The 12,855-nt window shown below is 39.0% G+C and overlaps 1 protein-coding gene across 1 annotated transcript in view; it reads left to right on the top strand.

Annotated features, from left to right (window-relative positions):
• Positions 1 to 12,855, top strand: part of cttnbp2 (cortactin binding protein 2) — a 96,255-nt gene that overhangs the window by 78,547 nt on the left and 4,853 nt on the right. Inside the window, exons 12-19 of the mRNA XM_032522888.1 lie at positions 1,553 to 1,632; positions 2,698 to 2,784; positions 5,441 to 5,540; positions 7,871 to 8,047; positions 9,885 to 10,057; positions 10,495 to 10,673; positions 11,304 to 11,539; positions 11,875 to 12,066. Coding sequence (XP_032378779.1) covers positions 1,553 to 1,632; positions 2,698 to 2,784; positions 5,441 to 5,540; positions 7,871 to 8,047; positions 9,885 to 10,057; positions 10,495 to 10,673; positions 11,304 to 11,539; positions 11,875 to 12,066 — 1,224 coding nt within the window. The remainder of the gene's footprint in view (positions 1 to 1,552; positions 1,633 to 2,697; positions 2,785 to 5,440; positions 5,541 to 7,870; positions 8,048 to 9,884; positions 10,058 to 10,494; positions 10,674 to 11,303; positions 11,540 to 11,874; positions 12,067 to 12,855) is intronic.

Here is a 12,855-nt window from a genome sequence, read left to right as displayed (position 1 = left end):
TCTGACTAGCGCTTCGGTCTTCACCCTCTGCTTGTTTGTCTGTCTCACATTCACAACACTTACAGGCTTCAGTGGAAAGAAATCTATTACTTAATGCTGTAACAGCTGTAACATATTCATCAAATATTTATTGGAATTTGATTAAGAGACAGTGTGCATAAAGAAAATGGTAGATTACTCGTACTCACACACATCGTTATTATTCTCTTTCTGGCCAATTTGACAAAACTGAGACAAATACGTAACTCGAAATTCCTAGGACGGCTCCTGGGAAGAACTCCTGGTAATTCAGGACTAGTTATAGAGGAAATAGCGATAGTTTTCATACGGCTTCAATTAGTTCATTTCAATGAATTGCCAACTTAATCTAGGGAGTCTTGTAGTGAGTGCACAGAAGATCAGCTCATGTGGATTTTTAAAATGACAAAGTACAGATTCTACATAATGAAGAAAACAGTTTGCAATACCACATTTAAATCTACTTGTGGTTTTCTCTCAAGAAAATGGATCCTAAAAACGGACTAATCTCAATAAGAATTTATTTTCTCAATTTTTCCCATAATCTGTGAAAAAAATGACAGTCCCTTCCGGAAAACTAGGAAATTACAGACCTGTAAAATAAAACCTTACCATTACATTTGATAAAATAGACACTAGATAAGACAAATGTGTAAAATAATAAAATGACTGCTTAACTATGGAGCCAACACGTGTTGATGGATGTAAATAAAACTATGAATATGCAAGTTGACGTGCACCAAACCTGGCATGACGCATCTCAAGGCGCTGTAGACGTGCCGTCTTACATGAAAAGCAATGGATGTTTTGACGCAATAAGACATTGCTAGTGTTGCCATTTATACTGTGTAAAAATCCTATTTAGCTTTAAAGTTTTAGGAGTGTCAGGAATCATTTAGAAACGGCATCTGTAAAGAAGGAATAGGACATTAAAGGACAAACTGGAATAAGACAGACACATCTGGTATCGGGGAAATAATTCTTGATTCTTGCAACATTAATTTACATTAGAAGCAAGTCAACACATCATATTGTCACATTTAATTACATGGAAGATTGGAAATGAGATTAATCAGCGTCTAAACTAATGTTTACCAGTGTATGGAGCCTAATTATAACAGCTTTCAAATATAATTGTTTGAATGATTCTGTGACAATCTGAAAATCATGTTTAATGAGAATCTTTGAGGAAGGATGAGTTAGTGTTTTTGATTTCCTCAGGAAGCAGAGGAAAACCTCTCACAGCTATAAATCACCCTACTCACCGATTAGCATTGTGAGTGAGCGAGCGAGTGAGTGAGCGAGCGAGTGACTGGTCATGGCTGACACTAGTCCTTCCATCTTCAGAACAAACAGCTGTTGAATGTTGTGGTGTTCAAAGTCCCAGTACAGTCTAACCACGGGGGCACCTTGAGGTTTGCGTCTGTGTGATGTCACTGAAGCTCGCTGCAGTCGGTTTCTGACACTGAGCATGTAAACCAGAGCGGATTTTTGTGTGTGCGTGTGTGTGTGTGTGTGTGTGTGTTTTTGACAGGTCTGTCTGAGTCGTGTCTGGATGAGTTGGCTATGGAATACCTCTTCCCCCTGCCTCTGCTGCAAAACTACGTCCGCCTGGTACGCAAACGCACACACACACTCATGCAGACACACACACTCATGCAAGCAGACACACACTCGATCACTCATGCAAACACACATGCCCGCAAACACACACAAAGGACTGCGGGGGAATTAGGGATTAGATGAGTAAGATGTCGACAAATAGCGAGGAAGCTTGAAGACTGCAGCAAGAGAATGGTGAAGAAAGAGACTGAGAGATGAAGTGATGGACAGATGAAAGAGAGGAATAAAGTGCTACAGCGCCCCCTGCTGGCTATGTCGAGGTGAAGCTGTGAAGGGATTCAAGATGACCAGTTTCCATTACCTGAGATCAATAAAACACACAATAGAACAAGTAGATAAGAGAAACATGGACGACAGCGCACACTAGGAAAACGAAGCATCTCAGGGCTCAGATGGATCCAGCAGCATCTGGAACCGTTTCAAATCCCACTTTTCACGACTGATTCATATTTCTTTTGACAGTAAGCTGATGCTTTTTATCCACAGCGACTCGAGTCTGACAGTGAAATGTGTTCCACAGCTCAGGTCGTTGCTGTAGCATGCACCTGAGTTCAGGAAGTTAACACTACTATTGTAGTATTAATAAATCCATGTATTGTTTTCCACTCAAGTATTTTATTTACAAGAATATATTAGGGAGGAAGGTTAGCAACAATTTGTCTTTGTGAAGTTGTTACCAACATATTTCTATTCTTACTATTGATTTCTATAAATCAGCGTATCGATAAGAGCGAGTTAGTAAACCTGTTAAAGATACTATTTAATGTAGCATAGCTAAATACAGGCTAATTTCTGCACAATTCATTCTGTCTTTACTACAACTGCTCATTTATTTATTTATTTATCCATTCATGATCACATATTATATTTATTTTCAGGTATTTGGTTTAGGCTCCTAACTCTTAATCAAAGAGTGCAGCAGCAGGAGAGCCACAATTCCCACAAATCCTCAGCATCACACGTATTCTCACATCATACTTGTTATTAACACTTTTGTTTGCCAGTTCATTAATGAACTAATTCATCCCTCCGTTATTCTTTCTCTCGGTGGTCCAGGTGGAGCAGTATGGAAACCTCATCTTTCAGGGGCTGGAGGGCAGCTGTCAGGAGTACATCGCCAGTCTGGTCGCTCGCTGCATCAAGGTGCGTCCAGAAAGCTCCGGTCGGCCATGGCGGTCTCAAGGGAAGCATTCATCCCAAGCAGATACATAAATAAATCTGTAGCTAACACATATAGTTCTGTTTGAAACCTTTGAGGAAACACACAGACTAAGAGGGATGACACTCCTTCTAAAGCTCAAATATAAGAATACAAATGTTTCATTTATTTTATTTTTTTTATATGACAGGGACGATACAAGTGTTATACGCATTGTTACATTTAAATGCAACGACACTGGGGCGATGTATGTAGGACTTCCAGCTGTAGCAAATGAAATGTAAAGACCCAGTCCCTGGTTAGGTTTTTAAGAAATAAAACTAGGGATGTACCGAATCCAGATTTTGGGGGTTTTGGCCGAATACCGAGTCCACTGTTTAAGATTCTGCCGAAGCCGAAACCAAATATCGAACCCTCCTCCCACCCTCAGTCCAGTAACACAGTAAACACACTGATGAAGTAAACGACGTCCTGTCTGGGACTGGCCTGCCTTCGCCGTACCTGAAGTCGCTGCGTGTTGTCTGTAGATTCCTTCATGCACAACTCGTATTCTTTCAGATATGTCATACATATTTCAAATGTTTCATTTAGTGTCCTCGCCACCGCGAGACAAATCAGCATTGCAACGTGTAGCTCGACTTGAATCACCTTCTTTTGACTGAAAGTACTGCCGAACATCCCTTTTTCTGCTTGAGTTCCATTTTCACTTTCTCCCAGCCTGCTGCGCTGACCGGTCCACCTTCGTAAACGCCTTCCCGCGATCGAGGGCGGTGTCACTACGGCGACCAGCGTAGCTTTGTGATGTTCGGCTGAATCCGAAGCCAAGTCCTGGATTTTGGTGCATCCCTGAATAAAATGCACTGAAACTAATGTTGCATTATAGTAATAATATAGAAATAGTTTGGGACAGATTCACAGAACAGCTGTTGAGGGCTTCCAATTTCAAAATCCGAATGCCATAGAGCAGGGGTCTTCAACGTTTTCCAGGCCAAGGACCCCCAAACTGATGGCGAGATGGAGCGGGGACCCCCTAATTATATATATTGTATAAAATTGTGTTGTATCAAACTGGTCCTATAGTGCCATGTGTGCATTGATGACTGAAAGACATCTTCTGCCTCCATTTATCTGTTTACTACAGTGTGTTGAGTTCATGTTAATGTGGATTTAAAGACATTTCAATTAGTGGGAAAAATTGCAAGGGGGGGGGGGAATATTAAAAAAAAGTCTAATCAACCAAAACTTTCGCGACCCCCATGCAGTACATCCGCGGACCCCCTAGGGGTCGCGGACCCCCTGTTGAAGACCCCTGCCATAGAGTATGAGTGAGTGGTGTGATCGTCCAATCAGGTGAAGGGATGTCTGTACAATCCACTCACTGTTCATCCGTTGTCCTACAGCACCAGACCAAGATGGAAAAACCCTCTAATTTCACTTCTTTCACACTGGAGGTTTCTGAGATTACTTTTTTTTTTTGTAACGTCCTAAGTCCTCCCCCCCCCCCCCCCCCCCCCCCCCCACACACACACACACTTATTTTAATATTATTTTAAAGCAAATTTAAATGTGGCTCTGTTGCACAGTGTGATGCAATGATACAGAAACTGGATGCAAACGGCAAAGCACCACAATATCTCACCACAACACGGTGAGACAACTCGGCCAGCAGAATTGATAAATCAATAGTGATGATATTTTCATTTCATAACCTACTGTGCTGTAAATATCAGAGCACATTCAGTGCTGTTTTCATGCTGTTAGAATCACTGTTCCTCTTCAGTCTCGAGGGTTTCCATGGCAAAGGCAACAAATGGTTTTTCTGCAGTGGCGCAGGCATCTGATAAATCTGATCTTAGCAGATAAAGAACGCGTTGTCGCATCAACAAACTGAGGTTACAATGATTCGATGTTGGAATGTACACAGTGGTTTTATTGAAACAGACCTTTTTTAAAAGAGAGCTGGTTGGCTGTCTTTTAAACTGATAGTTAAAGCTGCAAAGATTAATCCATTCAGTATCAAATATTAAAGAAATCGATTTTGATAATCGATGAATTGGTTTGAGAATTATTTTATGAAAAGTTGAAAAACATCACTTCATCTTGGGTTTTGGCAAACACTGATGGACATTTCTAACGTTTTTGTGACATTTTATAGACAAACAACTAATCGATTAGGCAGCAGATTAATATAAATCAACAGATTAATAGACAATGAAAATAATCTTTAGTTGCAGCCCTACTGATAGTTGACGTTTAATTAGTATTAATTCAGTCCGAGAATAACAGCTTCTGTACACGCGCACACACACACACGCACACGCACACACACGCACCCGCACACACTTAAAATTTCTCTTCTCATCTGTATTGGTCATCTGTTTTGCCACAGTTTAGTACTATATCCATATGATGGGATCCATGTGTATTTACTGATATACTCCACCTTTAAAAAGAACTGAAGGAAGGAGGAGGAGAAATGTCTTCAGCTGCATGTCGACTGCTCTCTCCGATGTGCGTGGAAAAGCCCTCTGTGCTCATTCAAATTCTTATGTTGCTGCATTTCTCCCAGCGCAGAGTAGTAGTAGAAGATTTCTCTCTGTTTCCATGACAACGTGCTCCCTCTCCCTCTTTCTCCGCCAGTCCAAGCAGGAGATGGGGGGGCTCGGCTGTGACGTGGTGAGGGTGGAGGTGGACGAGAGCCTGACCAAAGAGCAGCTGCTGGAGACTTTCATCACCTGTGGTAGGGACGGGCGCACACACGCACGCGCACACACACACGCAGGCACGCACGCACGCACACACACACACACACACACACACACACAGACACAGACACAGACACTGTATGGAAATGCACAGCAGTGACATTTTTCAAATTGTTTTCCAAAAAAGCTCCCCAAAAAAATTGTTATAATAGATCAATTCAATTATTTTCTGAACAATCATTTAAGCAAAAATGCCGTACTGTTTTTTTCTTAGTTTATGATAATAAATGGAATATCTTTTGGTTTTTAGACGATTTGTTGGACTAAACGACACCTGTGAAAACTATCTTGGAAATTGTGATTGATTTTTCTCTGGTTTCCAACATTTTGTTTTAGATGAAACAATGAATCGACTATCTGATGAAAGAATCATCATCAGATAAGTTGATAATAAACATAATCATTAGTTGTAGTCCTACGCTAATTTAATTGGGACATAACTACTTTAACATTTTTACGATTTTTAATGAATTCTTTGACATTCTATATACTATGACTTGTTATGACTTTTTTCTGACATTTTATGACAACAGAATACTTTTTATGGTGTACTATACTGTGACTTTTTTTAAATTAATTTTCAACATACTATACTGTGACTTTTTTTAAATTAATTTTCAACATACTATACTGTGACTTTTTTAAAATTAATTTTCAACATACTATACTGTGACTTTTTTTAAATTAATTTTCAACATACTATACTGTGACTTTTTAAAAATTAATTTTCAACATACTTTACTGTTTTTTTTACTAAGTATACTGTGACTGACTTTTTTTCCGACATACTATACTATGACGTTTTATACCTTTTTATGACATACTTTACATAGTATAATATACTTTTTTATGATTTTTTCAACATAATAAACGATGACTTTTCAACCAACTATAGTATGACAAATTCTGAATTATTTCCATAAACTATGACTTTTCATGACATTTTTCTTCTTACTATACTGACTTTTTTCCTCCCCATTTTCCATCCCACCCCCCCACTCAAATCCGTACTATGCTGACATTTTTTTATGACTTTATTTTGACATAATGTAGTATGACTTATTCTGATTTTTTTCTACTTTAAGCTTTCTATGACATACTATATTTTTTTTTTTAAACCGCAGCAGCAGTGTTATTATTAGTGCTATTGTTATGATAGATCAATTATTTTCCGATCAATCATTTAAGCAAAAATGCCATATGTCATTTTCTTAGTTTATGATAATAAATGGAATATCTTTTGGTTTTGGACGGTTTGTTGGACTAAATGACACCTGTGAAAACTATCTTACTAACTTTTTTCAACATACTTTGAAAAATACTTTTATGACATACTTTACATAACATATCATACTTTTTTATACTATACTATGACTTTTTTATGACCTTTTTGACATACTTTACATAGTATATTATACTTTTTTATGATTTTTTTCAACATAATAAACTATGACTTTTTTTCAACCAACTATAGAATGACAAATTCAGAAATATTTCAATAAACTATGACTTTTTATGACATTTTTCCCTCTCCATTTTCCATCCCACCGCCCACTCAAATCTATACTATGCTGACTTTTTTTAAAGAATTCTTTGACAAACTATACTATCACTTTTCATGACTTTATTTCATTGTAGTATGACTTATTCTCACTTTTTCTACTTTCAACTTTCTATGACAAACTATATTATGATTTATTTTTTTTTATTTTATTTTTGACATATTATGCTATGACTTTTGTCCACAACATATAATATTACTTATTCTGTTTTTGGCAGCGCCGATTGTTTTCAGTTTTCTGTGCTGACAGCACTCCAACTCTATATATTCACATCGTGAAGGGCTGTGACATATTGCAAAAGACACTTGGAGATTTTTTTTTGTGTTTAGTTGAAAGAAATCTGTAGAAAACTGCACTTTAGTGCTGCCTTTTATATTCAAATCAATGTTCAATTTGTTCAATAAAAGAATGTTGGAAATGATTTCCTTTCATTTTGTCAACATGCAATTTGTTGAATTTTAGCAAAAAACTGAAAGTAGCAGTAATGCAGAACTGAGTCCACTTTAACCTATGTTTATTTATCTATGTTATTTAGTTATATATTGTCTATTAGTATTAAATCAAAGTTAAAATTTTTAGAATTGGACATTTGGACAAAGTAACCATCACTTTCCTGTTAAAAACAACGTGCAGTATGTACACTTTGCAAACCGCAACAACAACTTTCACAACATGCCTGAAACCCTTTTAACTGTTTTAATATTCAACATCCCACTGTTGGCCCGTGTCTCTGCCTGCTTCAGGCTTCCTGGTGCCGGCGGTGGGGTCGGGGGTCAGCGGGCCAGCCGGTACCACGGCCCACTGTGTGGTGGTGCTGCTGGAGGGACTGGAGAAGGCTTCATCCCTAACAGGCCTGCTGGGAGACCTCTGCCAGGGCCTGGACAACAGGCACTCTGCCTCCCCGCTGGTCCTGAACACCGGTACGACTCGCTGCAGCTTGGACTTGAACCATAATCAAACGTATATTATATTCTCAGTGTTTGCTACTCTGAGGACCCAAAGTAAAATAAATATAAATATAAATATAAATAGAGAGAGAGAGAGAGAGAGAGAGAGATATTTTCAAAACAAAAATCTGAGCTGGGCACCTGGGTAACTCAACAGGTAGAGCGGGCGCCCATAAATAGAGGCCTAAAATGCAAAAAAAGTATCATAATCAAAGCTGATTTGTTTGTGGAGGAAAAGAGATATACAGTTCAACTTATTACAAAAAATGGACCCAAATCCATTAAATGTTCCTAATGCAGCTTTAACATAACTTGAAAATCTCCTCTTCCAATCATCAATCTAGAACACCTTTATTCTGCTTTAAATATTCTACAACATATATAATCCCGTATCGTGCCCTGCTCAACATTTCAGATATGGGTTATTATGTTTATGTAGGTTATATCCAGGATTAGTGTCTGATTTTACATTTGAATGTAAAACTTTGATCAAAATAATATCATGCAAACATCACTGAATCATATTAACTCAAACCTGTGGGATAAATATACAAGGAAAACTTGCATATATAACTTACATTATATATATATATAAATATATATAATGTATGTGTATATATATATAATGTATGTGTATATATATATATAATGTATGTGTATATATATAGTGTGTGTGTATATATATATATATATAATGTATGTATGTATATATATAATGTATGTATATAATGTATATGTATATACAGTGGTGCTCTAAAGTTTACATACACATGCTTAAGTTGACTAAAAAGAGGAATAAAAAAATCATTTTGGCAATTTAATTTAATACCTAATTAAAAATGAGGTAAATCCACCTTTAAGGACACCAATTTTCTTGTGAATGAAATACGTATTGTAAATAATAATGTTCTTATTTAAAATACAGGGGTCATAGTATCATACCCCTATGTTAATTCCCATAGAGGCAGGCAGATTTTTATTATTAAAGGCCAGTTATTCCTGGATTCAGGATATTATGCATCCTGTAAAGTTCCCTGGCCTTTAGAATTAAAATAGCCCCACATCATCACTACTCTTCACACATGCTTAGGATAGGCATGGTTTATTTCAGTTAGACATACCTGGTTTTGATTTGCATTGGAGATGATTTTTAGAAAGTATCCCAGCCTATCTCTAAGCATGGTGAAGAGTATGTGAGGATGTGGGGCTATTTTAATTCTAAAGGCCAAGGGAACTTTATCAGGATGCATAATATCCTGAATCCGGAAATAACTGCCTTTAATAATAAAAATCTGCCTGCCTCTATGGAATTTAACATAGGGGTATGTATACTTATGACCCTGTATTTTAAATAAGAACATTTTTATTTACAATACGTTATTCATTCACAAAGAAAATTGGGTCCTTAAAGGTTGGATTTTACCTCATTTTTTAATTTGGTATAAAATAATTTCCAAACATGATTTTTTTATTCCTCTTTTTAGTCAACTTAAGCATGTGTATGTAAACTTTTGAGCACCACTGTATAATAATGTATGTATATGATATATATGTGTGTATATATATATTTATATGTATATGTGTATATGTGTATATATATATGTGTGTGTGTGTGTGTGTGTGTGTGTAGTCATGTGTGTGTGTGTGTCTGTGTATGTGGAATGGGCTTAGTGGTTTAAAAGCCCTCCGGTAACAGATGAGACTTTAGGCGTCATCTTATGAAACCAGATAAGTGGTTGCCTAACAGAATAGTTGAAAGAAATAAATTGACTTTCTGTCCTCCCGTCCCTCCTCTTTATTCTTCCCTCAGGTCTCCACCACTTCTGCGAAGGCAGCTTCCTGATTGCGACGCTGTCCAAGTCCCGGCTGCAGGGTGCAGAGCTGCGCCTGCAGCAGCACTTCCGCTGGGTAACGCTGCGCTGGGATCAGGAGCCGCTGCACGGCCTGCTGGGAAGACACCTCAGCAGGAAGCTGCTTCATAAGGTCAGTGTGAGGTTTGGGTGCAGCTGCTTGAGACAGACACATTGTGATCACTGTTAGCAAGCAGTAATCAAAATCACATCTGGATTTGCTTCCGTGGTTAATATCTATAATTGGTAAATATGGCATTCCTTCGACTGTTTGGTATTTCCTGGATATTTACATTTTTCTTGTGGATCAAGTCCTTTCCACTGTCTCTTTGATTATTATAAATGGATAAAAAGAGTCAAAGACTAGATGGTTTGGTAAAGCATTTTATTGAGTGCTGTGACTTTGAAATAAAATAAATAATGTGTACAGAGAAATCCTCAGAATACATAACCAGAGCTGTTTTGCTGTCAGAGCGACAGTTTTAATTGGTTCAACTGTACTGAAAGTAGTTCAGTCCAGTTGTGTAGACAAAAGCAAACCAAATGGAATCTCTTCCTCCACCTCTCCAGATGGGGACGGGAGTTTGGTCGCCCGATGGCGTCATGGAGCGGGCGGTGTTGTGGGTGAGCCAGGTTTGGCAGCAGCTCAACGCCTGTCTGTCCCGTCTGGGGACCCATGAAGCTTTGCTGGGCCCGCAGCTCTTCCTGTCCTGCCCTGTGGTCCCAAACAACACACAGGCAGTCGTCAGGTGTGTGTGTGTTCACTTTTTGAGATAAAATTCTGAAATTTTGCACCACAAATCCCAACATTCTTTGAATGTTGTAGATTTGAAAGAAATTGCAGTATTTGTTTACACTACTGTATGCCTGAAAACATGTTAATGCGCTGTGGGATACATTTTTGATAACTCCAAAATTTGAATGGTAAATTTGTGGAGGACAGTCTGAAGATGAAATTGCCCAAATTTGGTGTCAATTGAAACAAACGTGGTAGGAGACAGGTTTAAGACGTTTTGCAGTTTTTGCAAAAAGAGTCATGTACTTCAAAATTGCTTTTAAAATAGCATAGTTTCTGCTCTATTGGGGATCCAGTTTGGCAGAAGTTGCGATGTTGTAGCATGTATGGCTGATTTGTTTGAATTTTTAACATTTAGAATTTTAGATGGCTGTTGTAGCGCCACCATCAGGACACAACTCTCACTGATTAAGTTAAGCATAGGACTGGACTCATGTGCAAAGTTGGGTGAGTTTTTGTGCATGGGAACATGGATTTCTTAGGAAGAAGAAGAAAACAGGCAAACACAATAGGGTCCACGCAGCCTAAGAAGTACATTTCATAGTAAAAAAAGAAATGGTTTTATAACCTGTGTTCACTTCAGGTGGCTGGCTCGCCTCTGGAACGCCGTGGTTGTCCCCCGCGTGGAAGAAGCCATTATCTCGCGGGTAACTGCCAAGCGCTCCACTACCACCACCTCCTTTTCCCCATCGCCGTCGTCGCAGCGACTGTCTCCTAGCAACTGTGGGCTGAGTGCCGGCCAGCAGGCAGTGGTGAAAGCTGCCCTCAGCATCCTGGTCAACAAGGCAGTGCTCCAGGGCTGCCCTCTGCCTCGTCACGGTGTGTGGTGGTGTGGGTTTGTGGTGTGGGTGTGTGTGGGGGGTGTGTGGGGTGTTTGGGGGGGTGTGTGTGGGGTGTGGGTGGTGGGGTGTGTTGGTGGGGGTGGGGGTGTGTGTGTGTTGTGACCTTGTCAATGACTATTCCCAGAGTATTTGGAGTTTTTTTTTTTCTTGCGATGCCTTTCAGTTCCAAATGAAGTCTAAATTTAAATCTGTTTTACATTCGATGAAAAGGCTTAATTTACATGTTTCTCCCGCTGTAGGGACCCAACTGTTGGAAAATAGAAAAGAAAGTATGACATTAAATGATAATGAAGTTTCATTTTATACCTGCAGAGATTGACAGGTATCTGCTGGAGTTTCGGGGCGGGTCCTTCCCTTTGTCAGCCATTGGCTCCTATAAAGGAAGTGGCGGTGGAGGAGGGAGGAAGGGACGGGACAGCAGCAAGTTGAGACGATCCAACACCAGCCCTCGGAAGAAAGGAAGCCCCGCCTTAAGCTGGAGCTCTGGCGGCTCCTTTAGAGAGGGTAAGATGGCTGCTCCGCCAGCAGTGATACAAGCTGTGTCCCAATTCAGGGACCATGAAGCTACCCTTTAGAAGTAAACGACATGGTCGGCCGCTCCTAGTCTTTTTTGTAAAGTCAAAAATGTTTAAATCACCAAGAAGATTCCCTCACGTTTAGTGTAAAGCGTGTAACTCTTTGCAACTTAAAGGGTAACTACTGTTTTTTCCAACCTGGGCCCCATTTCCCCATGCATTTGTGTCTAATAGACTGATGTGACCAAAAATCTTTGAATTAAAAGTTAGATGGATATATGTTCTATTTACCTGGTGCATTGTTTGCCAGTTGTTCTTCATTAAGCATTTAAGAATAACCTCATGTGTACTGTTAACTTTATCATGGAACCTGTACAAACCACTTTATTTTGTCACATCTTCACTTCACAAGGGTAACTACTGTTTTTTTGGGCCCCATTTCCCCATGCATTTGTGTCTAATAGACTGATGTGACCAAAGGTCTTTAAATTTGGTCTAGTACTGAGCGGGATCGAATACGTGCCGGCACTGACAGGCTCAGATTGATACTGAAAGGGTCTGACAACATTATCGATCTCAGGACGTGACTTTTGTGGAGAGTGAAACGCGAGAGAAATTATAAGCTTCTGTTATCTAAAAGATTTTCAATATAAGATTAGAGTAGATTAGATTGGATGGTCGCCCGTAATCATTTGAGCCAGTACAGGTTGGACAGTGTTACATTGTGTGAGATGATATTTGCTCCAAGTGACAATGTTACGTGTGAAATTGAACACTA

The sequence above is a fragment of the Etheostoma spectabile genome, chromosome 8 (genome assembly GCF_008692095.1).
Source record: "Etheostoma spectabile isolate EspeVRDwgs_2016 chromosome 8, UIUC_Espe_1.0, whole genome shotgun sequence".
NCBI classification, from domain to species: domain Eukaryota; kingdom Metazoa; phylum Chordata; class Actinopteri; order Perciformes; family Percidae; genus Etheostoma; species Etheostoma spectabile.
Note: the sequence above shows the minus strand (reverse complement) of the source record. Positions and strands in the feature narration are given on the sequence as shown.